Source organism: Macaca mulatta, chromosome 3 (assembly GCF_049350105.2).
Source record: "Macaca mulatta isolate MMU2019108-1 chromosome 3, T2T-MMU8v2.0, whole genome shotgun sequence".
NCBI lineage: Eukaryota > Metazoa > Chordata > Mammalia > Primates > Cercopithecidae > Macaca > Macaca mulatta.
In genome coordinates this window covers 128,441,565-128,468,645 of record NC_133408.1, presented here as the reverse complement: position 1 = coordinate 128,468,645, position 27,081 = coordinate 128,441,565, and the positions used below count along the sequence as shown (strand labels likewise).

General features: G+C 36.2%; 1 protein-coding gene across 6 annotated transcripts in view; it reads left to right on the top strand.

Moving 5' to 3' along the window:
• Positions 1-27,081, top strand: part of CDK14 (cyclin dependent kinase 14) — a 727,116-nt gene that overhangs the window by 395,698 nt on the left and 304,337 nt on the right. For all 6 annotated transcript variants that reach the window (XM_028846085.2, XM_077998072.1, XM_001102520.5 and 3 more), the window contains one exon: positions 25,198-25,260. In XM_028846085.2, the coding sequence (XP_028701918.1) occupies positions 25,198-25,260 (63 nt within the window). The remainder of the gene's footprint in view (positions 1-25,197; positions 25,261-27,081) is intronic.

The following is a 27,081-nucleotide window of genomic DNA, read 5'->3' as shown; positions in this document are numbered from 1 at the left end:
TTTCCCCGGAATTAATATTAATTTTCTGTTTTTCATTTCTGTTATTAATTCATAGCCTCCCAGAGCCTCTGCCTGGTGCATCTTTCCTGATTTCCTGGCATGCCCTTCCCCTCTTCCCTGAGCTGGAACTCTTGTTTCTTCATCTTATGTGGTTTTGTCTTGAGGAAGACAATTTCTAATAGCTTCCTGGGAAAGAGTGTGTGCAAGATTTTTGTTGTGGTTGAGGCATTGTATTTTTGAAAATCTCTTTATTCAGTACTCATGCTTGATTGACATTTTGGCTAGATGTAGAATTCTTGCTTGGAAATAATTCCATTCGAATTTCAGTAAGATCGCTCCATTTTTCAGTTCTGTTGTTTCTGTTAAGCTATTTCTCTTTATTTCTAGTGTCCTGACATTTTATGATAAAGTGGAAAAGAAACCAAGGTACAGCTTTTTTATGTTCATTGGGTGCACTTTTTCAATCTGTCCTTTCCTCCTTTTTTTTCGCACGTGTGTGTCCGTGTGTGTGACGCGGTAGTTTTATTATGATACAATTCATGTAACAAAGTTTGCCTTTTAAAAGTATGCAATTCAGCGGTTTTGAGCCTATTCACAACGTTGTGGAACCATCACTACAACCTAATTTTACAATTCATTACCCTAAAAAGAATCCCATATCCATTAGCATTCACTTTGAATTCACCACTAACCCCCCACTCCTGAACCACCGATCTACCATATGTCTCAACAGATTTGACTGACATCTCATATAAATGGAATCATAATAATATGTGACCCTTTGTCATTGTCTTCTTTCACTTAACATAATGTTTTTGAAGTTCATTCATGTTGTAGCTTTTCTCAGTACTTCATACTTTCTTGAGACTGAGTAATATTCCATAGCTTGGATACACCACATTTTATTTATTTATTCATCAATTCATCAAGAAACATGGGGGGTTTCTTTTCGCCTTTTGGCTGTTGTGAGTAGTGCTGCTGTGAACATTTGTGTACATGTATTTGTTTATCTTCTTTCAATTCTTTTGTGCATATACTGAGGAGTGGTATTGCTGGTCATCTTATAACTCTATCTTTCACCTTTTGAGGGACTGCCAAACTATTTTCCAAAGTGGATGCACCATTTTACAATCCAACCAGCAGTGTATAGGAGTGCCAATTTTATTCACACTTGGCAACACTTGTTGTTTTCTGCCTTTTTAAAATTATATTGGATGTTTAGTTGTATCTGATAGTGATTTTGACTTGTGTTTTCCTGACTTACAATGTTGAACATCTTTAATGTATTTACTTGTATTCAAGAACTCAAATTATTTTGTTACTTTTTCCTTCCTTTATTTTCTCTTTTCTTTATTTTCAGATATTTTATTATTTGAATGTTGAACCTCCTGGATTGTTCTTCTAATTTTCTTGCCTTTTTTCTCCCGTTTTCTAATTCGTTTTTCTTTAGCTCAGTATTAAAGATCAAATTTCCTCAACTTTGTGTTTCACATATTCTATTGAAATTTTTAAATTTAAATTTTATTATTATTTCTAAGGTAACTTTGCTCTGAATATTTCATTTGTAATATATTATTTCTTGTTTCAAGGTTGCAATATCTTTTGTTACTAATATTTTCTCACTGAAAATATTAATAATAGCCTTTGTGAAGTTTTCTAATAGTTAAACTATGTTTCCACCACATTGTTATTTTTTTCTTTTAGTTTGTTTTGGGCTCTCTCTTTAATATTTGAGGCTTTGGTCAGATAGCTGGTACAGAAGCAATATGATTGGGAATTGCAGGTGTGTGGGTATCTGGGTCATCATGAATTTCACTGTAGGTACTGACTAAGTCATTTTGTTGAGAAACCGTCAATGCCAGTATCCATCTTTCCTGTGGTGCTATAAGATTCCCAGTGAAAATTCTTCCAAACTTTGCCTGGCTGCCAATCTTGTGGAAACTGAGTGGGGTTCAGGCCCTCACCTAATCCCCCGCTTTAGGATGGTGTCACTGTCCCTAACTGGTTGGATTTTCTAGTTTGGACACCCTCTGTTTTTCTTTCTCTGGGTTTAAGAGGGGCAGTTATCTGTATAAGCAGAGAGGGGAAACAAATCTAAATTAAATAGCTACTAAAAAGATTTTCAACCAATATTCCATGTTTTCGACTTCCATATGTAGACTTTCTACTCATGCCCACTTCCTGGTGCCACCAATTTCTGAGCCTTTTGGTTGTTCTCCACATAAGCAGTGCTGCTTCTAGGCTTTCCTCACTGCCAGTTTAGTATTCCATTTGGTTGGTTGGGTGTATTTTGTATGCAAAACTTGCTACCATCTGTTTTGGAGCTTCAAAATTTGGTGAGTGGGAATTCAGGAGAGTACAAGGTGGATCAATATGTTCTATTTGTCATCTTTACTTTGGAATATCATCCATTCTTAATAAGTTTAAATATGAATAAATGTTAAAGCATGCCATTGTGTAAACCAATGTATAATTAGATAACTTTTTCACATCAATTGTTGTGAAGTATATAAGTTTTTCTCTTTATCAATTGTCAGAGTTTATCAAATATGACAAGGCCAGTGGGAGTGAAGGTATTTTAATTAACTGTTATTAGATTATTGTCCATTCAAGAACATTTTAGGCACAAGAGCAGTGTCTGAAGTTTGAGTGGGATTTTATTAGAATGTGCTATCTTAATAGAAAATAATTATGATTGTCAATTGGTTGGTTAATTGTTGGTTTGTTTTTTGTTATAATTTGTTATGATTTTCAGATGTTGACACATGTATAGATACACATTCATACATTTGACAGTATTTTAAAGTCAATGAGAACATTTACAGTCTGTGTATAAAGGAATATACAGGAGTGAAAGGTTCTGATTTTAAAATTTAATTATTCAGAATATATAGACTTAATTTTTCAGTTTCATTATGTTTTGATTGCTGTGTATTATTAAAGATGAGATGGAGTCTTGCTTGGTCGCCCAGACTGGAGTGCAGTGGCACAGTCTTGGCTCACTGCAACTTCCGCCTCCCGGGTTCAAGCGATTCTCCTGCCTCAGCCTCCAGAGTAGCTGGGATTACAGGGGCCTGCCACCATGCCTGGCTAATTTTTGTATTTTTAGGAGAGACGGGGTTTCACCATGTTGGTCAGGCTGGTTTCAAACTGCTAACCTCGTGATCCATCCACCTCAGCCTCCCAAAGTGCTGGGATTACAGGCATGAGCGACCACGCCCGGTCTAAAGATATCATTTTTAGTAAATGAACTTCAGTGTTCTGAGTTAACATTCAACTTCTAGTGAGTAATTTACTCCTTTCTCACTGGTATATTCAAGCCTGGTTATAAATCCCCAACAGATGCTTATATCTCATTTCTATTTCATAAATTGGAAACTGAGAAACTAATTTGTGGTGGCAGCTATTTGCTAAGTAAGAATTTTCCATCTTTGGGCTTTTTCCTTTCTTCTCAAATATGTGATCTTGGTTTTAAAGCTTTGGATCTCAATTATTAGTTTTTCTTTCAGCCCTTGTTACAGACATTTGGAAGAATGGATTGATTGATTTTTCTTCCCCTTCTATTTTATTACCCTTTTTACTTGGATAAGGAAGTTAGAACCAGTCAGGAAAGACAAATGTTGAGTATTCTAGCTAGAATCTTAAGAAATATGTGAGGAAAGCTGTCTAAATCCAACAAGAAGATAAAAAGTCAACAATGCTATGGCCAAGCAATATGGGGAGAATATGATTAGTAATATAATATTTATTCGAGAGAAAGAAAGGACCAGGGATCTTTAAAAGAAATCAGATTTAGACTGACTAAAAATACATTGAACTGAGTGGTATATTGTAAAGGGTTCAAAGGGCAACATGATCATTCTTGTTTGTCATCATGACACCTGTGTAAGATGAATGAGCAGCCAGTCTCTGTGAGAGCAGGGACTAATTTCTCATGTTACCAACTGCAGTGGGCACCCTATAAATCTTTGCCAACTTGATATGGTTATTTTCATAGAATGGATGCGTGGGACACATTGTGTGGGTGTGTGTGGATGTGTGCCTGTATGCGTGTGTGTGTGTGTGTGTGTGTGTGTGTGAGAGAGAGAGAGAGAGAGAGAGAGACTTGAGAGTTATTTTTCAAGGTTTTCATTAAAACTCTCTTATGGAGTATATCAGACACAGAGATAAAGTGGTTGGTTTCTCCTTCAAAGGAGGACTTACTACAGGAAGTAATATCAGCTGAATGCCTCCATTTGTCAGCTCCTCCAGCATCTGTTTCAGCTGCAGAAACCCATTCCGAATGAGGTCACGCCTTTCCTCAGGCTTCTTATATCTGGTGACTGTAAAACATGAAGGTATAAAGGTCTAGCCATTTCTGCACAACACAGGGCAACCCTGGTGCTAGGTTGGCCACAGATTTATTTGTCAGCATAATAGTTTGACTTCCTTTGTCCAGTCTTGCTCTCTTTTCCTACATTTCAGCTAGTAAATATAATGTATTTCTTTTACCTAACAAACGTACTGTACATCAGCCTTCATCTGGAAGATCCATCCTGTGTCCAAGACTTAAAGAGATTAATTTATAAATGTAGTTAACCCTTCAGTTTAACATGAATTTGTTATCTTTTAGAGAAGCCACTGACACAATATGGGTTTTGATTTAAGTATCCAAGTATATGAGACATTATACCAGAAAATCAGACTTTCAGAGTCCAGAGGGAAAAAGTTAATGTAGTATAGCAAGAATTTCTAGAAAAGTTAACTTTAGATGGAAGTAATTTTAAAAAAAGAGAGAAGTAATTGAGTGAGTTGGTAAAATTGTAACTTTTTTTTTAAGGCTACTAAATCCTTGACAAAGGGTTCTGTTAAAATTCAATAAAAATTTATATATATTTGTGTATGTATTTAAAGTTCTTACTGTATTGACAGTGAAGAAATAAATGAGTAGGATTTGCCTAATGTAGAAGACCATATTGCTATTTCCAAATATTTGTATGTCAGTCTTTGTAAAAAGAATATGTCTGTCTTCCCTATTGAAGTTAGGCATGGCCAGGTGACTTGCTTTGGCCAATGAATTGAACAAAAGTTACTTGTTATTGCAGCATGACTTGGCTTATCTTGACTAAAGTATCCCAAATTACTTACTATCCAACCACCCCAGAGAGAGCCGATGCTACCATGTATTATTCTTGAAGACTTCTTACATGATTTATACTCACATGTATGTTATATGTATATGTGTATGTTTATATGTATACCGACCATATACAACACTGTTTTTTTTAACCTTTTATACCCATTCTAGTTAGTGTTGTCATCATTCCATATCATTAAATGCAGTTATGTATTGCTTATTCACATTTAAAAATTTACACACTCTTTGTATCATTAACAAAAAAAATCCATGCTCATCTTTGATGTCATTTAAAATTCTGGATAGTGGGGAGAGGCCAAGATGGCCTACTAGAAGCTGCAGTGATTATGGTTTTTCTCTCATGAGAAAAACCATAATAAGTGTGTGAATCCTTCCCTGGCAGCCACAGTATCCAGATTCCCTCATCAAAATTGACAAGAAGGTTTGTCAAAGATCAGATGGTTGTAGATGTGTGGTGTTATTTCTGAGGCCTCTATTCTGTTCCTAATGTAAATGAAGAGTTGATGGGTGCAGCAAACCAACATGACACATGTATACCTATGTAACAAACCTGCACGTTGTGCACATGTACCCTAGAACTTAAAGTATAATAATAAAAAATAAATAAGTCACTGCTATTGTAAAAAAAAAAAAAATTGACTAGAAGGTGGGCGTTACCCATCGAGAGAAGGAAGAGCAGTGTGGTATGGTGGCCCACCTGAAAGCAACACGGGGAAGAGGAGCCCCCACTCCCCAGCGAAGGGAGACTGTGAGTGGCGTACTACCCAGCTGGGGAAACTGTGCTTTTTCCACAGAACTGTGCAACCCACCAATTGGAATACCCGCCTTGTGAACCCATGCCACCAGGGCCTAGCATCCCAACTCTAGAACAAGCAGATTCTTACAGCCTCTCAGTTGGAATCTGCTTAAGCCTATCACACTCCCATGGGGAGGGGCAACCAGCATTGGCTGCAGCTGCCTGCTGTCTAAGCCATTTGAGCTCCTTGGGGGAGGGGCAGCAGCCAGCACTGGGACTCACAACTGCCAAACATGCTAAGCACCCTGGCCAGGGAAGGGCGGCTCTCCTTTCTATAGCTCCAGGCTGCAGTTTTCCCCTGCTGGAGGCAGGGAGGCTGAACAGCTTGGTCCCAAGGCTTGTCCTGACAGCCAAACCTACCACCTGTGGCAGTCTGCGGCCATAGTGCTTCTTCAGGCCTAAGCTAACCCATCCTTCCTCAGTGGACGGGGCTTCCCTACAGGATCTCCAGCAACTCCAACCAGAGGCTCAGGAACAGAATTCGGATCTCCCTAGGCCTGAAACCCTAGGGGGAGGAATGCCCGCCATCTCTGCGGACCAGCAGATTTAGCCTTTCCTCCTGGTAGTTCTGAGGAATACAGGCAGCTGAGATTAGTGGGTTTTCCTACAGCAAAACATACCCCCTCCACCAAAGGACGAAGTGCTTCCTTAAATAGGTCCTGTTCCCCATGCCACCCAACTGGGTGAGACCATCCAACAGGGATAGTCAGACACCCTCTACAGGAGTGGTCCTACTGGCATCAGTTTGGTTCCCCTCTAAGACAGAGGTCACAGAAGAAGGAGCAGGCAACCAACTTTGCTGCTCTGCAGCCTCCTTGAGTGACATCTCCAGGGACGGGAGCGAATCAGATGAATAGGACCTGAAGTGAACCCCTAGCAAACTGTGGCAGCCCTACAGAAGAGAGATATGACTACTGAAAGAAGAACAAGCAGAAAGCGACAGCAGCATCAACAACAGCAACAAAAAGACCTCCACAAAAACCCCATTCAAGTTTCAGCAGCCTTGCAGACGAAAACTAGACAAACTCGTGAAGATGAGAAAGAATCAATGAAAAAATGCTAAAAACCCAAAAGGCCAGAGAGCCTCTTCTCTGCCAAATGTTTGCAAAGTCTCTCCATCAAGGACACAGAACTGGGCAGAGGAGCAAATGGACGAACTGACAGAAGTAGGCTTCAGAAGATGGGTAATAAAAAACTACGGTAAACTAAAGGAGCATGTTCTAACCTAATGCAAAGAATGCTAAGAACCTTGATAAAAGGTTAGAAGAATTGCTAACTAAAATAATCTGGTTAGAGAGGAACATAAACGATCTGATGGAGCCGAAAAGCACAGCACGAGAACTTCGTGAAGCATACGGAGTATCAATAGCTGAATAGACAAAGCAGAACGAAGAAAGGATATCGAATTTGAAGACCACCTTACTGAAATAAGACATGCAGACAAGAATAGAGAAAAAAGAATGAAAATGAATGAAAAAAGCCTCTAAGAAATATGGGACTTCATAAAAATACCAAACCCATGATTGATTGGCGTATCAGAAGGAGATGGGGAGAATGGAAACAAATGGGAAAACACATTTCAGGATATTATCCAGAAGAACCTCCCCAACCTAGCAAGACAGGCCAGCATACAAATTCAGGAAATACAGAAAACACCATTAAGGTAAAATACCATTAAGATACTCCATGAGAAGATCAACCCTAAGACACATAATCAGATTCTCTAAGGTAGAAATGAAGGAAAAACTGTTAAGGGCAGCCAGGGAGAAAGGCCAGGTCACTATAAAGGGAAGCCCATAAGACTAACACTAGAACTCTCAGCAGAAACTCTACCAACCAGAAGAGATTGGGGGCCAATATTCAATATTCTTAAAGAAAATAATTTCCAACCCACAATTTCATATCCAGCCAGACTAAACTTCATAAGCAAAGAAGAAATAAAATCGTTTCCAGACAAGCAAATGCTGAGAGATTTTGTTACCACCAGGTGTGCCCTGCAGGAGCTCCTGAAAGAAGCACTAAATATGGAAAGGAAAAACCAGTACCAGCCACTGCAAGAACACACCAAAATATAAAGACCAATGACACTATGAAGAAACTGCATCAACTAGTGTGCAAAATAACCAAATAGCAGCATGATGACAGGATCAAATTCACACATAACATTACTAATCTTAAATGTAAATGGGCTGAACACCTCAATTAAAAGACACAGACTGGCAAATTGGATAAGGAATCAAGACCCATCAGTGTGCTGTATTCAGGAGACCCATCTCATGTGCAAAGACACACATAGACTCAAAATAAAGGTATGGAGGAAATTTACCAAGCAAATGGAAACCAAAAAAAAAAAAAAAAAAAAAACCAAAACAAACAAACAAACAAAAAACAACAACAAACAAAAACAAAAAGCAGGGGTTGCAGTCCTAGTCTCTGGCAAAATAGACTTTAAACCAACAAAGATCAAAGAAGACAAAGAAAAGCATTACATAATGGTAAAGGGAACAATTCAAAAAGAACAGCTAACTGTTCTAAATATATATGTGCCTAATACAGGAGCACCCAGATTCATAAAACAAGTTTTTAGATACCTAAAAGGAGACTTACACTCCCACAAAATAGTAGTGGGAAACTTTAACACCCATTGTCAATATTAGATCAGCGAGACAGAAAATTAACAAGGATATTCAGGACTTGAACTTAGCTCTGGATCAAGCAGACCTAGTAGATATCTACAGAACTCTCTACCCCAAATCAACAGAACATACATTCTTCTCAGTGCCACGTGGCACTTATTCTAGAATCAACCAAATAATTGGAAGTAAATCACTCCCCAGCAAATGCAAAAGGACTGAAATCATAACAGTCTCTCAGACCACAGTGCAATCAAATTAGAACTCAGGATTAAGAAACTCACTGAAAACCACACAATTTCCTGGAAATTGAACAACCTGCTTCCTGAATGACTCCTGGGTAAATAATAAAATTAAGGCAGAAATCAAGAAGTTCTTTGAAACCAGTGAGAACAAAGAAACAACGTACCAGAATCTCTGGAACACAGCTAAACCAGTCTTGAGAGGAAAATTTATAGCACTAAATGCTCACATCAGAAAGCTAGAAAAATTTCAAATTGACACCCTAACATCACAATTAAAAGAGCTAGAGAGGCAATAGCAAACGAATCCAAAAGCTAGCAGAAGACAAGAAATAACTAAGATCAGAGAAGAAATGAAGGAGATAGAGACACACACAAAAAACCTCCAAAAAATCAATGAATCCCGGAACTGGTGTTTTGAAGAAATTAACAAAATAGACCACTAGCTAGACTAATAAAGAAGAAGAGCCGGGCGTGGTGGCTCACGCCTGTAATCCCAGCACTTTGGGAGGCCGAGGCGGGCGGATCACAAGGTCAGGAGATCGAGACCACGGTGAAACCCCGTCTCTACTAAAAATACAAAAAAAAAAAAAAAAATTAGCCGGGCGCGGTTTGTGGGCGCCTGTAGTCCCAGCTACTCGGGAGGCTGAGGCAGGAGAATGGCGTGAACCCGGGAGGCGGAGCTTGCAGTGAGCCGAGATCGCGCCACTGCACTCCAGCCTGGGCGACAGAGCGAGACTCCGTCTCAAAAAAAAAAAAAAAAGAAGAGAGAGAAGAATCAAATAGTCATAATAAAAAATGATAGAGGGGATATCACCACTGACCCCACAGAAATACAGACTACCATGAGAGAATACTATAAACACCTCTATGCAAATAAACTTAGAAAATGTAGAAGAAATGGAAAGTCTAGAAGAAATGGATAAATCCCTGGATGCATATACCCTACCAAGACTAAACCAGGAAGACATCGAATCCTTGCGTAGACCAGTAACAAGTTCTGAAATTGAGGCAGTAAACAAGCAAAGCCCAGGACCAGATGGATTCACACCTGAATTCTACCAGAAATACAAAGAGGAGCTAGTACCATTCCTTTTGAAATTATTCCAAACAATTGAAAAAGAGGGATTCCTTAACTCATTTTATGAAGCCAGCATCATCCTAATGACAAAACTGGGAAGATAAACCACAAACACAGAAAACTTCAGGCTAATATCCCTGATGAACATCAATGCAAAAATCCTCAACAAAACTGGCAAACCAAATCCAGTAGCACATCAAAAATCTTATCCTCCACACTCAAATCGGCTTCATCCCTGGGATGCAAGTCTGACTTAACATATGCAAATCAATAAACACAATCCATCACATAATCAGAACCAGTGACAAAAACCACATGATTATCTCAATAGATGCAGAAAAGGCCTTTGATAAAATTCAATGTTCTTTCAAGTTAAAACTCTCAATAGACTAGGTATTGATAGAACATATCTCAAAATAGTAAGAGCTATTTATGACATACCCACAGCCAATATCATATTGAATGGGCAAAAGCTGGAAGCATTCCCTTTGAAAATTGGTACAAGGCAAAGATGTCCTCTCTCACCACTCCTATTCAACATAGTATTGGAAATTCTGGCCAGGGCAGTCAGGCAAGAGAAAGAAATAAAGGGTATTCAAATAGGAAGAGAGGAAGTCAAGTTGTCTCTGTTTGCAGATGACATGATTTTGTATTTAGAAAACACCATCACCTCAGCCCAAAAACTTCTTGAACTGAAAGGCAACTTCAGCATAGTCTCAGGATACAAAATCAGTGTTCAAAAATCACAAGCACTCCTTTATACCAACAATAGGCAAGCAAAGAGCCAAATCATGAATGAACACTCATTCACAATTACTAGAAAGAGAATAAAATACCTAGGAATGCAGCTAACAAGGGATTTGAAGAACCTCTTCAAGGAGAACTACAAACCACTGCTCAAGGAAATAAGAAAGGACACAAACAAATGGGAAAACATTCCACGCTCATGGATAGGAAGAATCAGTATCATGAAAATACTGCCCAAAGTAATTTATAGATTCAGTGCTATGCCCATTAAGCTACCATTGACATTCTTCACAGTATTAGAATAAAACTATTTTAAATTTCATATGGAATCAAATAACACTCTGTTTAGCCAGGACAATCTTAAGCAAAAAGAACAAAGCTGGAGGCATCACACTACCTGACTTCAGACTATACTACAGGGTTACAGTAACCAAAACAGCATGGTAGTGGTACCAAAACAGACATAGATCAATGGAGCAGAACATAGATCTCAGAAATAAAACACCACACATCTACAACTATCTGATCTTTGACAAACCTGACAAAAACAAGCAATGGGGAAAGGATCTCCTATTTAGTAAATGGTGCTGGGACAACTGGCTAGCCATATGCAGAAAACAGAAACTGGAACCCTTCCTTACACCTTATACAAAATTTAGCTCAAGATGGATTAAAGACTTAAATGTAAAACCCCAAATCATGAAAACCCTAGAGGAAAACCTAGGCTATACTATCCAGTACATAGGCATGGGCAAAGACATCATGACAAAAAAGCCAAAAGCAATTGCAACAAAAGCCAAAATTGACAAATGGGAGCTAATTAAACTTAAGATCTTCTGCACAGCAAAAGAAACTATCATCAGAATGAACAGGCAACCTACAGAATAGGAGAAAATTTTTACAAGCTACCCATCTGACAAAGGTCTAATATCCAGAATTTACAAGGAATTTAAACATATTTACAAGAAAAACACAAACAACCCTCCCAAAAAAGTGGGCAAAGGCTATGAACAGACGCTTCTCAAAAGAAGACATTTACATGGCCAACAAACATAGGAAAAAAATCTCAAATCACTGATCATCAGAGAAATGCAAATCAAAATCATGAGATACCATCTCACGCCAGTCAGAATGGCACTTATTAAAAAGTCAGGAAACAATAGATGGTGGCGAGGCTGTGGAGAAATAGAAATGCTTTTACTTGTTGGTGGGATTGTCAGCCTTTATGGAGGACAGTGATTTAGCGATTTCTCAGGGATCTAGAACCAGAAGTACTGTTTGACCCAGCAATCCCATTACTGGGTATATACCCAAAGGATTATAAATCATTCTACTATAAAGACACATGCACACATATGTTTATTGCAGCACTATTTACAATAGCAAAGACAGGGAAGCAACCCAAATGCCCATCAATGATAGACTGGATAAAGAAAATGTAGCACATATACACCATGGAAGGCTATGCAGCCATAAAAAGGAATGAGATAACGCCCTTTGCAGGGACATGGATGAAACTGGAAGCCATCATCCTCAGCAAACACAGGAACAGAAAACCAAATACTGCATGTTCTCACTCATGAGTGGGAGTTGAACATTGAGAACACATGCACACAGAGAGGGGAACAAAACACACCAGGGCCTTTTGGCGGTGGAGGGTGGAGGGAGGGAACTTAGAGTATGGGTCAGTAGGTGTAGCAAACCACAATGGCATACGTATACCTATGGAACAAACCTGCACGTTCTGTACATATATCCCATTTTTCTTTAGAAGAAATAGAAAATAATTTTTGGATAAATTTAAAATTATTAAATTCCATCAATGATTATTTTAACAGATTTTATTAAGCTGTTGAATCTAGCTTTTTAATATTTAAAAACCATGTGTTTTCTCTATAAGGGCACTGAGTCGGTTTGCTTAACACCAGCCTTTTTGTCACAATATCGAGGGTTGAGCACAAGTATGTTGTCTTTTTTTGCCAAATAGGATTTCTACTGTGTTTTCCTTGATAAAAATCATTTCAAGAAACTTTATATGTTGATTATGATAATTACATGCCAAGCCTACTAATTTGTTTTGAAGTAAATATTGAAAGATATTTTACCCAAAATTCTTAAGTATAATTTTCTCAAGTGATTTTTGGTAATTGATTCAAATTGGAGCACCAATAACTTCTTTTAACATTTTGCTAAGACTGACTTTCAAATGGTATTTTCAGCCCTTGCATTGGGAAATCATTACCTGAATTCATCCCAAACAGACTAGAGGAGATTTTGTTCTTTCCCTTGAAATCTTTTTTAAGTAACCTTCTAATGGCAAATGGCACCAAGTCAAGAGAATGAAGGGATATTTTTAGCTCTGATTCACTGACTACCCAACAAGATTTTGGCATAAAAGTGTAAAACATATGAGGAGCAATGATGTTGGTCTTTGCTGCTTGAAGTTTCAGGATTTTTATTCAAAACATCAGTGATGTTTGCCAAATATATCAACGTCCTGAGAAAGTCATTATTTTTGAAAGTTTGCAAGTGTCCAATGATTGAAAAAAAATTCTTTTTTTCCAGAGTATCTTTAATTTCATACCCATGCACAGCAAGAGATTAAGTACATTTTCTTTATCCACGGATTGAGCAAAGCTAGTAGTAGAAAAGAAGATAAAGAGTGATGAGTTGATCATTGGCTATTTTTTTCATTTGACAGACAAGTCAAGAATTTGACTTTTGCTCATAGGTACTGACAAATAGTTTGGAATTTCTACTCCATTTTAACTTTTGGCAGTACTCCAGATAGAAGAATTCGTGAGTTTTTTTCCCCTAGCTGTATCTGAGGGATTTTTGTTTTTTTTACTGTTAAGAGAGCTACCTGGAACAAATTTTTTCCAATTTTGTGGATTCTTAACAGTGTATTTTACTACTGTTCATTTTCTCATGTTTCAGAGCATCATACTCTGTAGATAACTTGAATTTTTAAAAATAATGTTCGTGTGATCCTTTTCTCATTGAGTTTGAGAAACCTAATTACTTTGCCCTTTCATATACATGATATTGAAATAATTTTAGAATACAGTTTTACTTAAATCACAGAGATCTTACCTAAAGATGCTGTGCTTCAGGCCAGCCATAAGAATAGTAATATAACTTGCCTCTTTCATCATATGTACCAAACAGATAGCTCATATACTTCATTGTTTACCATTACTTTCTCTGAAAGCATTGTTATTCTACATTGTATATAATATACATCTAGCCAGGAAGATTTAGATATACTCTATTTGTAACATAAATTTGTTTTTCAAACTATTTCTCCCATTTGAGAGATTTTTAGTTTGCCTTGACAGTCTTGGAGTCTATCTCACAACTTTTGCCCCATAAGTAATCAGATATTCATGACCATGTTTAAGAGTTTTTCTGTATTTTGCATTGTAAAATCTTAATAACATTGCTTCTAATACATTCTTCTGAATTTTCTCTTGGAGTAAGTCTCCCTAAAATTGTTACCACTGGGTCAAATTATATGAACAAAGTTATAAATACTTCATTTTTAATTAAGAAGAGGAAGATTATATATTGTCATTTATTTGATTGCCATTATTCCTTTCCTCATAGTCATAAGTAAACTCCTAAATTGTGAATACTTTTTTATTCATCTTTATACATTTTATAATACTTCACTTATTATAAGAGTTTGAAAATATTGATTTTTCATTGTCATGCCAAAAAATGGGGTGACCAAATTAGCAAATTGTTTAGTATTTTATTTTTGATTATGTGTTCCAGAATTACTGTTTTGAGAATTAAAAGTAGGCCAGGCGTGATGGCTCACACTTGTAATCCTAGCACTTTAGGAGGCTGAGGCGGGCAGATCGTGAGGTGAAGAGATTAAGACTCTCCTGGCCAGCATGGTGAAACCCCATCTCTACTAAAAATACAAAAATTAGCTGGGTGTGGTGGCTCGTGCCTGTATTCCCAGCTACTTGAGAGGCTGAGGCAGAAGAATCACTTGAACCCGGAAGGCAGAGTTTGCTCAGTGAGCTGAGGTAGCACCACTGCCCTCCAGCCTGGTGACAGAGCAAGACTCCATCTTAAAAAAAAAAAGAAAAAAAAATTAAAAGTAGCAGGTACCTGAAGCTCATTACAATATGGTTCAGTTTCCTGAGTCATGCACTTAGTACCTTTTAGAACCAATATTATTTTTAAAAAGACGCCATTATTCACCCGTGAAGTCAGCAGAAGTTATTTCAGGATGGCTGTGTTTGATTCCTCTGTCTTCCTTCCCTTTATCTGTTCTCTCTTCCATTAGTTCTTTGTTTCTAACTCTGTTCATTCATGTTGCTTTCACCCTGTGATTTTGAGATCTTCCATATTCCTATCAGAGTGGCTCCAGAAAGTGTTGAGAGTTAAGATATTCCTGAGTCCTATTTCAGTTCCTTTTTTCTTTCTTTCTTCTCTGACTTGGACTCCAGAATATTTTGTGTGGCCCACTTTGTCAGCCTGTTTTTTTCTTCCTTTTTAAACAATTCTTGAGCATATTCAGTGATCACAGCATTTCATTCTCATTCCTCTAAAAAATCAGCCTGGCTTCAAAATAGCATGAATGTCCTTTTCAAGGGACTGTTTGACTCCATTAAAATTTCTTTTATGATTTAGGCTTGTGAATGGTTTGCCAGAGGGCATATAAATCATATTGCTTAACCCTTTCCTCCACTATTGGAAGAGAGCACATTTTACACATTCTTCTAATGCTGGAATAGCATATGGTTCTGTAGAATAGATTACTTCTAGCAAATTTTTCTTAATTTTTTGAAACATCCCAAAACTATACACTGAGTTTATTTAGTTTACAAAAAGAAAATCATTTATACCTCATAAGTTTTATGAGGTAAATTATATGGATATAGAAATATATTTGGATTTAAGAATTAGCTCCTACAAGATTGAAACCACTTCAGATACTTGAACTATTAAAGCATGAATACCTGCATTCCTTTTATCAAAGAAGTATGGCTTGCAACAGTCTTACTGCCTGGACAGAGCTATATAATCTGTCTATCCATGATGTCATTGCCAGAAGCCAAATAGTAAGTTTTTTTTTTTTTTTTTTTAAATGGAAGGAATTTTTTAGGTTGCTGGTTTACATGATGGGAATGCATTTGGAAATGCTTCCTGTTCCAGTCACCAGCCCCAGGCTGCCCATATGTTTTGGATTCAGAAATGGCAGCTGAAATCATTTAGGCAGAATTATGGGATGTCTAAGACACGTACAGGTTTATTATGACCGAAAAGAAGAAAGAGAATACATGATATGACTAAAAAGAAATGGCTAATTTAATTAGGCTTAAACTATTGCACTATGATTGCTATGAAAGGACTTTTATTTATAAAATAATATGCACGATAACTACTTTTACCTTCTTTAGGGAATATGTGTGTGGTATACTGGTAGAATTTTAAACATTTCCTAAATGGCTTAAAACCAGGTAAAAATAAAACAAAACATAAACAGGCATTGTAATATGTCAAATCAGTCTATACAGGAGCAGTGGAATACTTGAGAATAACATATCTGATTGTTTGATGATGAAATAGTTTGAAGACCATGTTGTCTCTATCATCATACCATGTCTTATGATGTAACTTGAGGCATAATAATCTAGTTGTAATTATAATCTTGTCTTCAGAGTAGAGAGACAGCGCTTTCATACTGGTTCATGTGAATGGCTTGTTTTTGTTGTTAAAGATGATATGGAATTTTAATATAGCATTAAACCTGAATAACATTTGATAAAATGCTTGCAATGTTTTGTTTTTTAATCACTGTTTTAAAAATGGACCCCTCTAGGCCAGGCATGATGGCTCAAGCCTGTCATCCTAGTGCTTTGGGAGGCCAAGGTGGAAGGATCGCCTGAGGCCAGGAGTTCAAGACCAGCCTGGACAACATAGTGAGAGCCTGTCTCTGTAAAAAATAAGAAAATTAGTCAGATGTAGTGGCACATGCCTGTAGTCCTAGCTACTTGGGAAGCTAAAGAGGGAAGTTCCCTTGAGTCTAGGACCGTGAAGTTATGGTGAGCTATGATCACACCACTGCACTCCAGTGTGGGTGACAGAGAGAGACCCTGTCTCAATAGATAGGTAAGTAGGTAGGTAGGTAGATAGAGCCCCTTTGATATATAATGTATAGTGGGTACAAACTTCCTCTGTTAAACACCCTGAATGCCTGTGATTTCATTTTAAAGGATAAGTTGGTTAAAGTTTCCTTTTCCTTTTATCTCATTAATGAATGATTCTCATGTGTTGGAACTCACATTATAATTTTATTTATTATAATTTGGAAGTGAAGTAGATAAGTACTCTAAAGCATAACAGGGAAAATGCAATTTCAAAGTCAGTCTAATCTTGTGGATTGCATGTAAGACCAGTTTGAACCTAACTGCTCAGTAATATGATGTTTTAATTCTTACAGCAATGTAGGCTGAATAAAATAGAGATTATACCTAGAGGAAAATGGCATTGATTGCTATAGAAGAAAGGAGGGTTCAACTTCTGTAATTTTCTTCAGTTGCCTCTAGCAGTAACAATTTCCCAATAAATTACATGACTGTAATAAGGTACAAGTGAAATAGTTGAAAAACTATTAATGAAAGGATAGTGAGTTATTTCAAAGTTCAGAACCACCTTTAAGTGTGGTTGTAGTGAAATGTGTGTGGTTTGTGCACTGTATCTCAGACATGGGACACTGGTAATGAAGATGACATTAGCCAGTGGGAAAATAAGCATCAAGGCATCCACCCTTGCTTCCTTGGCCACACTAATAATTACTGTCATTGCCATAAATTTTTAGACCACATGGGGTACCACAGAAGAGTAGAAATTATTGCCCTTTTTTTTCAGAAAATTGTGAATTTCTGATATTTCCTCTTACCATTGAAAGAGTGGCTTAAAGTTTTTCATAATGGGTTCATTCACCTGGAAGAGGTTGGAGTGTCTATCATCAGATGGTATGTGGACCCCAGGGAGCTTCTTAAACAAGCAGAGATCAATCAGGGAATTTTTATGCTTCCATTTTGCACTGTATTGACTAGTTTGTAACATATCCCATTTTTAAAGCAATGTGTTCACTTAAAGTTTTCATCAATTTCAAAAGAAAATATAATTGAAATTTGGTGTTTACACATAAACTATGCCTACCTATTTAAGATTAAATTCAGAACTATTTTTTGTAGTCTTTCCTATCCTTATGCCAGTGAAACTATTTTCATTTGCGTGTATGTTATCAAATCTATACAAAGCTTGAGTATATTGACTGTCCTCTCACTGTCAAACAGAAAATTAAATGAAACAGAAGTTTAAGGATATAGAGTCTGTGTTTAATGTAACTTTCAAGAGAGGATTTCTGTTGGTCATCTCCATGGAATGGCTTCCTTATTTTTAGCCTAGATACAAAAACTAGGGCTATGCTATTTTCAATGTCACATTTTGGCAGTGCTCCTGAAGAACATCGAAATTAGCTTACAAATATTGTGTACACCAGGCTTGACATTATAGGAGAATGGAAACAAATGCATGTGTTCAGGAAGGGGCTTTATTTGGATTTTTGCTTGAAGGGAAAAGTCTAGTTTGAAAGCCAATGCTAATGCAAAAGCAGAATTTCTCTGAGGAACTTGGTATCTCATGAATAGGAGGTCTGATGATTTGAAGAGTCAACAATTGGAAAACCTCACTTTATGAATAATAAGTTAGGTAAAAAGAAACATAAGCACTTACTGAAAGAGGAAGTCTATTAACAATTCTCCTATACTTGTTTCTGCCCTGGAAATGGTAAAATTTCATGTCCAAGAGGTCATCTGAGTTTCAAATAGCTTTCTTACCAGTGGCTTTACATGGAGGGATATTGCTTCTTTCCGTTGACCCAAGATCAGATTCAAAACAGGGTAAGGGATGGAGAGAGGAAAATATGCAAAGGTGAGTGTTGTTTTCTAGCTTGTTTTTTACCTTTTCTTTGATCTGGCCTCTCTGTCCTCCTCTTTCAAGAAGGGCAGTTCTCCCCTCACACCTGTTTTAAAATGGTCATTATATACATAATTAATCTTTCTAGTTTACTTCGGTGTCTTTCCTTTTGAGCCTCATGGCTGTTGTTGCAGCACATGACTAAGATGAGTCAGTATAGTTCTCGGATCTGCGTATGACTGCAATTAACTGAGACTCAACTGTGAAAATGCCTACAAGTAAAATGTCTTTTCAATTTTCTGTCGTCTTTCCATGTTCTGTCTTTTTACAAGGGGATATTTTTCTCTTGCTTTTTAAATTGATCCAGCCACAGAGAAATCAAATCAATATGAGAAACCTACACTCTAAACCTCATAAATGCTTTTACAGAAAACATTTCACCTCCAGTGGGTTATGATTTCAGATACCCTCCTTGGGTTCTTTCCCTTGGAGTTAGTCCTCCACCTATGTAAATAGCCAGATAAATGCTACCTGATGGGTATTCAACAGCAGGGAAAGAGGATGCTGACTTTTTTTTTTTTTTTTTATGGTCTTGCTCTGTTACCCAGGCTGGAGTGCAGTGGCACGATCTCAGCTCACTGTAGCCTCCGCCTTTTGGGTTCAAGCAGTTCTCCTGCCTCAGCCGGCCAATTAGCTGGGACTACAGACATGCATCACCACACCTGGCTAATTTTTTGTATTTTTAGTAGACATGGGTTTTCACTGTGTTAGCCGGGATGGTCTCTATCTCCTGAGCTTGTGATCTGCCCACCTCAGCCTCCCAGAGGGTACTAATTTTGAAAGGAATATATGCTCGTGTGGGGCTTGAGCCTTCAGAGCCTCTTTCTGCACTCATTCTGTCTTCTGCTTGGTTTCTAAGTCTAGCCACACTTGGTAGCTTCCTTTTAAACCACCTACTTCATGGAAGCCATTCAGTGTACCTTGTCAGGCAGAAGTATATCTGGTAGCATTATCCTAAGGCATAGCAATGGTGATGCAGTAAAGGGGAAAGTGTGGGAAGAAGAAGTGAGGCATAATATAGTGAGGGAAAGACGAGATGTTAGCCCATAGCCATGGTAGAGATTGGAGAGAAGCGATCTTTTTGATATGTGTAGTCACCAGTGGTCTACTCTATAGGTGGTCCTCTTGGTATTAGAATAAGAAATAGCCAGAGATCAAGCCAGATGCGTCTGAGCTTATTAGTATGTCATCATAGGAGAGTGATCTGTTGGTCATATGCCATAGTGGTGGGTGTTCTGTTCAGAACTTTTGTACCCAGAAGTGCCTTTTGGCATCATTCTTAAGTGTAGTTCTGTATTTCTGGATAAGCGCAAATCATAAGGGTCACATAATCCAATGAGTAAAACTAAGGAAAGAATGTATAAAGGAAAAAAAGATATGTACAATATAATGAAATTTGTAATTCAGGCACATGTAATGCAGTCCCTGGCACAGTACTATGTATTTAAAAAGAGAGAGGGGAAACAAACTGTTTTTAGTTTAGGTGAAATAGACGTTTGTGAAACATCAATTTTAAGGTGCAAAATGTGACGTTGTACTACCTCTTGTTCCCTCTTCCATATGAGATTCTCCATATTCTTGCCTCTAATCACTCAGAGCACTCTGAGGTTAGTGATATGATGCTGAATGTAGTTTCAGTGATTGTGTATAGAGAGTGGTGGCATGGGAATGGGAATGTTTGGGCATGCACATAGGAAGAACACATATGTAAAGATTAAATGCAACTCCTAGAAGTTCCGGGGGAACTTTTGACTGTATGTATCATTCCTGTTTTTATTGCAATCCCTTCCAACAATTCTTCCCTACTTCCCTACCTCTAAACACACTACAGAAAATCACCGTCATCATCATCATCATCATGAATCATCATCACCTATAGTATCCACAATGTGCTGGGCAGTGTTCTGAAACTGTTATGGATATTTGCCAGTTAATTTTCACAGTGACCATATGAGGTTAATATGAAAATTGAACTAGGATTATCCTCATTACAGAGGTTATGTAACCTGCTCAACGTTATGTAATACTGATTTATAGAGATTATGTAACTTGCTGAAGGTTATGCAGCTAAGGATATATGTGATATGTGCACATACACATACCACATTTCCATGCCCTACATCTAAAAAAAAAAAACTTAAATTTTAAAGGTTTGGAAAAGTCTTTAAGTTTTCCCAGATCTCATTTCTGGAGATGATCTTTTTCCTGCAATTCTTGATGCTAATGTCATTGGACTTGGAGGATCAGGATTTTTTTTTCTCCAGTCCTAGTGTATTTCCATAGTTTTGTTGTTTCATTTTTTAACAAGAAGCTTGAATACTTTATTCTTAGAAAGGTTTAAGATAATTCACAAACATATAATATACACAGAATGTTAGCTCTGTGAGTGTAGAGTTCGTCTTATTTATGCAAAGTTGGCATTCTATAAATACATGCCATATATATAACACCATAAATGTTCTTTTGTACCTACCACTATTTCACTTCTTTAATTTGTTAATTTTAGAGGATCATATTAACATATGTTTTTATATTGAACTATTTCTCATTTCTAAGATTAGCCTTGTTTGGTCTTGATGTGTTAGTTTTTTAATGCCATATTGAATTTTAGCACCTACTGTTATTATTTTTAGAATATATACATCTGTGACTGTGATCATAGAGAGATTGTTTTAGTTCCCTCCATCCCTTTCTTGTCCTTGCCTGGTTTGACATTGTGTTTTAAAGGAGTAGGAAGCATTCTTATCTTTTTCTGTACTCTGGAATAACTCGTATATGTTATTTGAAGATTCGGAACATTTTTAATTAAAACTGTCTGAATTCAGTACCTTTTTAGTTATAGCCTTTCCTATCTCTTACAAATTTTGTAACTTATGTTTTATTTAGAAAAACTTTTTTTTTCTAGATATCAAATGTACTGGTTTAAAGATGTGCATTGCTGTATTTTAAAATCTTCACAATTTTAGTTGTCACGTTTCGTTTCCTTTCCTTTTCTTTTCTTTTCTTTTCTTTTCTTTTGAGACAGAGTCTCACTCTGTCTCCTAGGCTGCAGTGCAGTGGCTTGATCACGGCTCACTGCAACCTCCCTGTCTTGGGTTCAAGCAATTCTCCTGCCTCAGCCTCCCTAGTAGCTGGGATTGTATGCACTCGCCATTGCACTTGGCTAATGTTGTTTTGGATTTTTAGTAGAGATGGGGTTTTGCCATGTTGCTCAGGCTGGTCTTGAACTTCTGACCTCAAGTGATCTGCCTGCCTCAGCCTCCCAAAGTGCTGGAATTACAGGCATAAGCCACCACGCCGACCCTCATTTTTCTCATTCTTAATGTTGATTATGTCTTGGCAAACCCCTCACTTAAGAAAAAAAATCAGACTTGCCAAAGGTTGGTTTCATTAGGCTTTTCAAAGAAGTGCATTTTTGTTTAATTGTTCAAACTTATTGTTTTCTAGTTTTTCTATTTAATGTCTGCTATTAACTGCATTGATCCCTTCTCTCTTTTTTTTCTTGTCTCTTTTGTTTTCTCTAGCTTTACTTTATTGGTTGTTTTATTTATTTTTAGTCATTTTTATGTTAAAATGAATACATTTAAAGATCTAAATTTTCTTGTTGATGCTCTGACCAAATTTAATTGCTTTGGAATGTAGTGTATTTATTTTTCATTTTTTACTGATTTAAGTATTTTTAGGCTTTTTAACTTTTTGTAAATTTTTAGGAAAATAGATTTTTCTATTCATTCCTCCCTTTCTCATTCTCTGTCTTCAGCTGATTTTCTTTCTTCCTTATTTTCCTCCTGCTGCCTTTGAACTTAAAACACCATTTATTGGAGGAAACCTTATTTATATACTACTAAAAAAATTCACTGAATTAAACTATGATTAAATGCTTTCTTATTCAGAATTTTTATTTTATGCTTATTGAAAGAGCTGTAGAAGTTTTAATTCTGGTACTTAAAAAAAAAATCTTACCTGAAAATTTCAGTTAATGGTTTCCAGATAACAATTAGGGCTCATCCTTCACTATTTCTTCTTCAGATGGTCCTTAAGTTGTTGGTTGGTGACTCATGCCGTTGAGTAAACTCTGCAAATTGAAAGCAAATAAAAAGTTTGCTCAGACACAGGCAATAAGAACTATATTGCATTCACTGCCTGGGTAATCATAAATGAATGCTATTGTTCCAATATTGAAGATGAAAAGAATTATATGTTTTAGAGTTGATGAAATATAATATACTCTGATGTTAACTTTATTCAGTTTTGAGGAGAGGATGTAGTATTATTTCAGCTTTCTGGAAATTTTTGAGATTTTTTCTTTTTCTCTAGGCCATTTGTGTTTAAAAAGCATGTGTAGCCTGAGTTTATTGGGCATGCTATTTAATTGTGTTATATCCTTTATAGCTTTACTTTTTTGGCCAATTCCATTTGTTAATTTTTGAAAGGAGTAAGCAAAACTCTTCAAGATTTTGTCAAATTTTCCGTTTCTTCTTTCATGTTTGTCAATTTTTGCTTTTAATAATGTATCCTGTTCTTAGGTATGCAAATATTGAATACATGTTTCTTGAATTCTGTTAAACGTGATTTTACATTGATATATCTGATTCCTTTTTATTGATATTTACAATTATAAGTAACAAAATATCAAAAGTATAAATAAACTTTTATTTTCAGAGTTTCTGGATTTTTGGTATTTATTGTTCTTAGTTTGTATTTGGGAAGCAGTATGAATTTGATTTTCTTTGTTTTAAAAGCTGAGATTTTACATTTTTAATAAGCATTTCAACTCATCATGTATATGTGATTATTATCTATTATACTATAAGTAGAAAGTACTTATCATATACTGGCTTCAAAAACAAATGTTCTCACATTCTTTATTTGTCCTTCTCTGAGGATGGTGTTATCCTTATTTAAGGATGGGGAAGTTAACAATATGAAGTTACAAAATGGCAGTTTGGGGTCCAGAGTCATTCCTCATTTCACTAAATGCATGAAATAAAACTTTTTATATAGTTACTCAGGGAAAACTCCATTGAACCTATTTTAATCATGTTTTAGGTTTGTTTTTAGTGTGCTATCCTATATGTAAAAGTATTCCCATCTGTACTTAGTTTCTTTTTCTCTTTGTCTGACATTTTGCCTGGACCAGAGTGAGAATAATTTCCAAATTAATCATAGTTTCTACCCTCATGGAGTTTGACTTTGATTTAGAAGCTAAATCAAAGCTTGGGTGTTGCCCAAGATAAAGGCAATTTCATCTCAGAACATATCTAAGAGCATTTTCTCTGACCCATTTTCTTTGCCTTTGCCCTTCAATTGGCTAACTTCTTTCATTCTCTACTCATGTCTTACTTAGAGGTAACTTCTTCCAGAGACCTTTCTGAAATCTCTAGACCTCATTAGGTTTCCCCTGCTGTGCCCTTCAATATCATCCAGTACTATTCTTAAAATAATACACAGCTGACTTTACTGTAATCAGTGGCATGTCTGTTTTTTCTCCATTTGCATCTGTTTCATTTACTCCTATGTTCTTAGTGACTAGTGTTGTGCCTGGAACATACGGGCTCAAAAAGTACATGATGAATGATGAAGGCTAATTTCTGCTTTGTATCCTCAGCAATTATCACCTGGCATGCAATAAAAGCTTGATAACAGAATCTGAACTGTTGTTATAAATGACTACAGCAAGGCTCTTGAATGTATTGTAAAACTTGTACTTCCTCAGTAATTCAAGCCTGATAGTGGGGCACAAATGCTCATATTCATTGGCTTTTACAGAAGGATTAAATGTTTCAGTCTTATAAATCTTATAGTACACTCCAATAAAAGAAGAAAAATGTGAATAGTAACTACATGCTTTTAAAAAATTTTATCTAGTTTATAATATAAGCAGAAAAAGCATTAAGAAGAATATATATATTTGTGGACAAATCAAGCTTTGCATATTTAAAAGAATAACAGCATGAGATGTTGAATATTCTTTTAAACTTATATCTGGATATATTTATCTTAATTTTTAGTTTTGAAGATGTTTCTGTTAAGTTATGAAGCATATTTGCTGAAATATATTCAGGAGTTGTAAAAACCTGAAAATTATTTTTTCTGAATATTGACATAAAGATAAATCCAGTGATTAATTTTACTAGCAGAATGTATTTGTTGTATTTTCATCTCATGTAAAATAAATATTTTTTATTTGCATTTGGAAAATATGGGATAATTGATGTTATAATTGCATTGGTTAATTATGTGTGGTTTTCTAAGTTAAGGCATAAGGATATATTCAATGAAGAGGAAATGAGACACTTAATAAATTATGGACATGTATTCTTTTTAATACATAGAAATGTTTAACATAAAACAGAGCCGAGAGGGAAAAATAATCATTCAATTGTGGTTAAAATTAGGGGGTGGGGAGGCATGCCACTACATAACACTGAAAAATCCACCCACTTGTCTTTTATTTGCTCTGTTCAGAAGGTAATGGTGACATTGAAGTAGGAAGATACTGATTTATCATGTTATAGCCAGAGGGTTATTAATACATTTTTCCTTTTCTCTTCTAGCACACTGATTTATGTCAGTACATGGACAAGCACCCTGGGGGCCTGCATCCAGATAATGTGAAGGTAGGAAAAGATCTTTTTGAGACAAGGGTTAACATTCTTGATGTGTATTTTTTGAACTGAAGTCTAGCATCTCTACCATAACATATTTAAATTTTTAAAACTTTTTGTGTAAAGAGAAGTGATATTGAGGTGAACCATAGTCATTGCTTCAGTTGAGTTATTGGAAGCCATGTTTTAACATTAAATATTTTTACTGGGGTATTAATATTTAGATCTTCTCTTATATTTTCTTACTGGAGAAACATTCGCTAATAATGAGTGAAAACCATTGGAATCCTTCTTTTTAACACTTCATAGTAGAGAGGAGTCTCAGTTCTAGCTTGGAACCCATACTGATGTACCAGTTGTTTTCAACATAAGGCATCATTATGATCCAAAACAATGTTATGGTGGGTTCACAGTGCATGTCTTTTTATTTGTATGTACAGGCATATTCTACTTCCTGCTACTGTTTTTCCTTTCTTTTACTAGAAATTTTAGTACCGAGTATCAAAAGAACTACAATTTCCTAAGACTTGACCTCACAATCATCTTGGGAAATTATTCCAAAATTTCAAGTTTCAAACAGGAACTCTTTCTTCATATATGCAATAGAATTAGAAGAGATCAAAGTTATATCTGATACTGCTTAATTATGTTCTTATATTGTGTAATTCAAATGACATTTCATAATCCTGAGAACCCATTGAGTATTACAGATATATTTGAAGTAAAATTATTCATCTCCATTTCTTCTCATTTGTTACGAGAAACCTTAATAATAAACTGAGAAGTCTTCACTTTATTCCATAGTCGAATCACCTGGGAAACTTTATATGTGTATGTATAAATGTGACAAATTAATAATGAGGGTTTTATGGTGGTCAGTTACACTGTATAATTTTAAAATGTAGGAACTTATAGGAACTCTGTCAAAACATTGTTTGTTAAATAAATAATGGAATCGATATAGAAATTATAGTCTGATTTTTTCATATGTTTTCTTTTTGTTGTGTTTTATTAGATTGCCTTTCCTTGAAGTTTTTTGACTGTTCATTTTTCTTAAAAATCTGTAACCATTAACGTATAGTTTATTAGTAGTTAGATTAGGTTAGAAATTTTAACGGATGAAAATACCTGTTTTATTAATCTTGTCCATGTTCAGTTCCAACTCTAAATATTAGTATTATAACATGAACATAATTTTTTAACATTAAAGTCTCAAATTCTCTCATTTATACTTTTGCATGTTCTCTTCTTAGGGTTTATTGACTTTGAAATCAGTAGTACAATACATCTTCATTCTTGTTTCCCACTCTATCCCTGAGAATGTGTCGATCACCCAGCTAGTGAGACCATTGGCCCTGGGGAGCTCAGAAGTTCACCAGCCCCAGTGGAAATGAGCAAATCCTCTGAGCTAACTTTGATTTCCTGACTTTCACATTCAGTGATTCAATTGAGATTAAAGAACTGATTGAATCTTTCCCACAGTCATGACATCGCTGGGCTTTTATTATTCCTGTCTAGTTTCTCACCAATCATCTGTGTGTCATTAGTTATCAGCAACTGTTGGTGGAAAATTTTGTTCATGAAAAAAAGAAAACCTCTTTCCACAAAGCATCGCTGTGTTCTCTGTCCCCAGGCCAGTGACTGATGAATTTTGTCCCATTTTTACTGTACATTCTGTTGCTTCCATTACATTTTATTTTCCCTTATCTCCTAATGGTCATGGAGAGATGGGTCTCAAGGTTACTGTTTCTCAGTAACTGGGCTGTACCTCTAGAAACTGTCTCACCAGCTCTTATTCAAGCTTTGTGTGCTTTTCTTTCATCACGCGGTCAT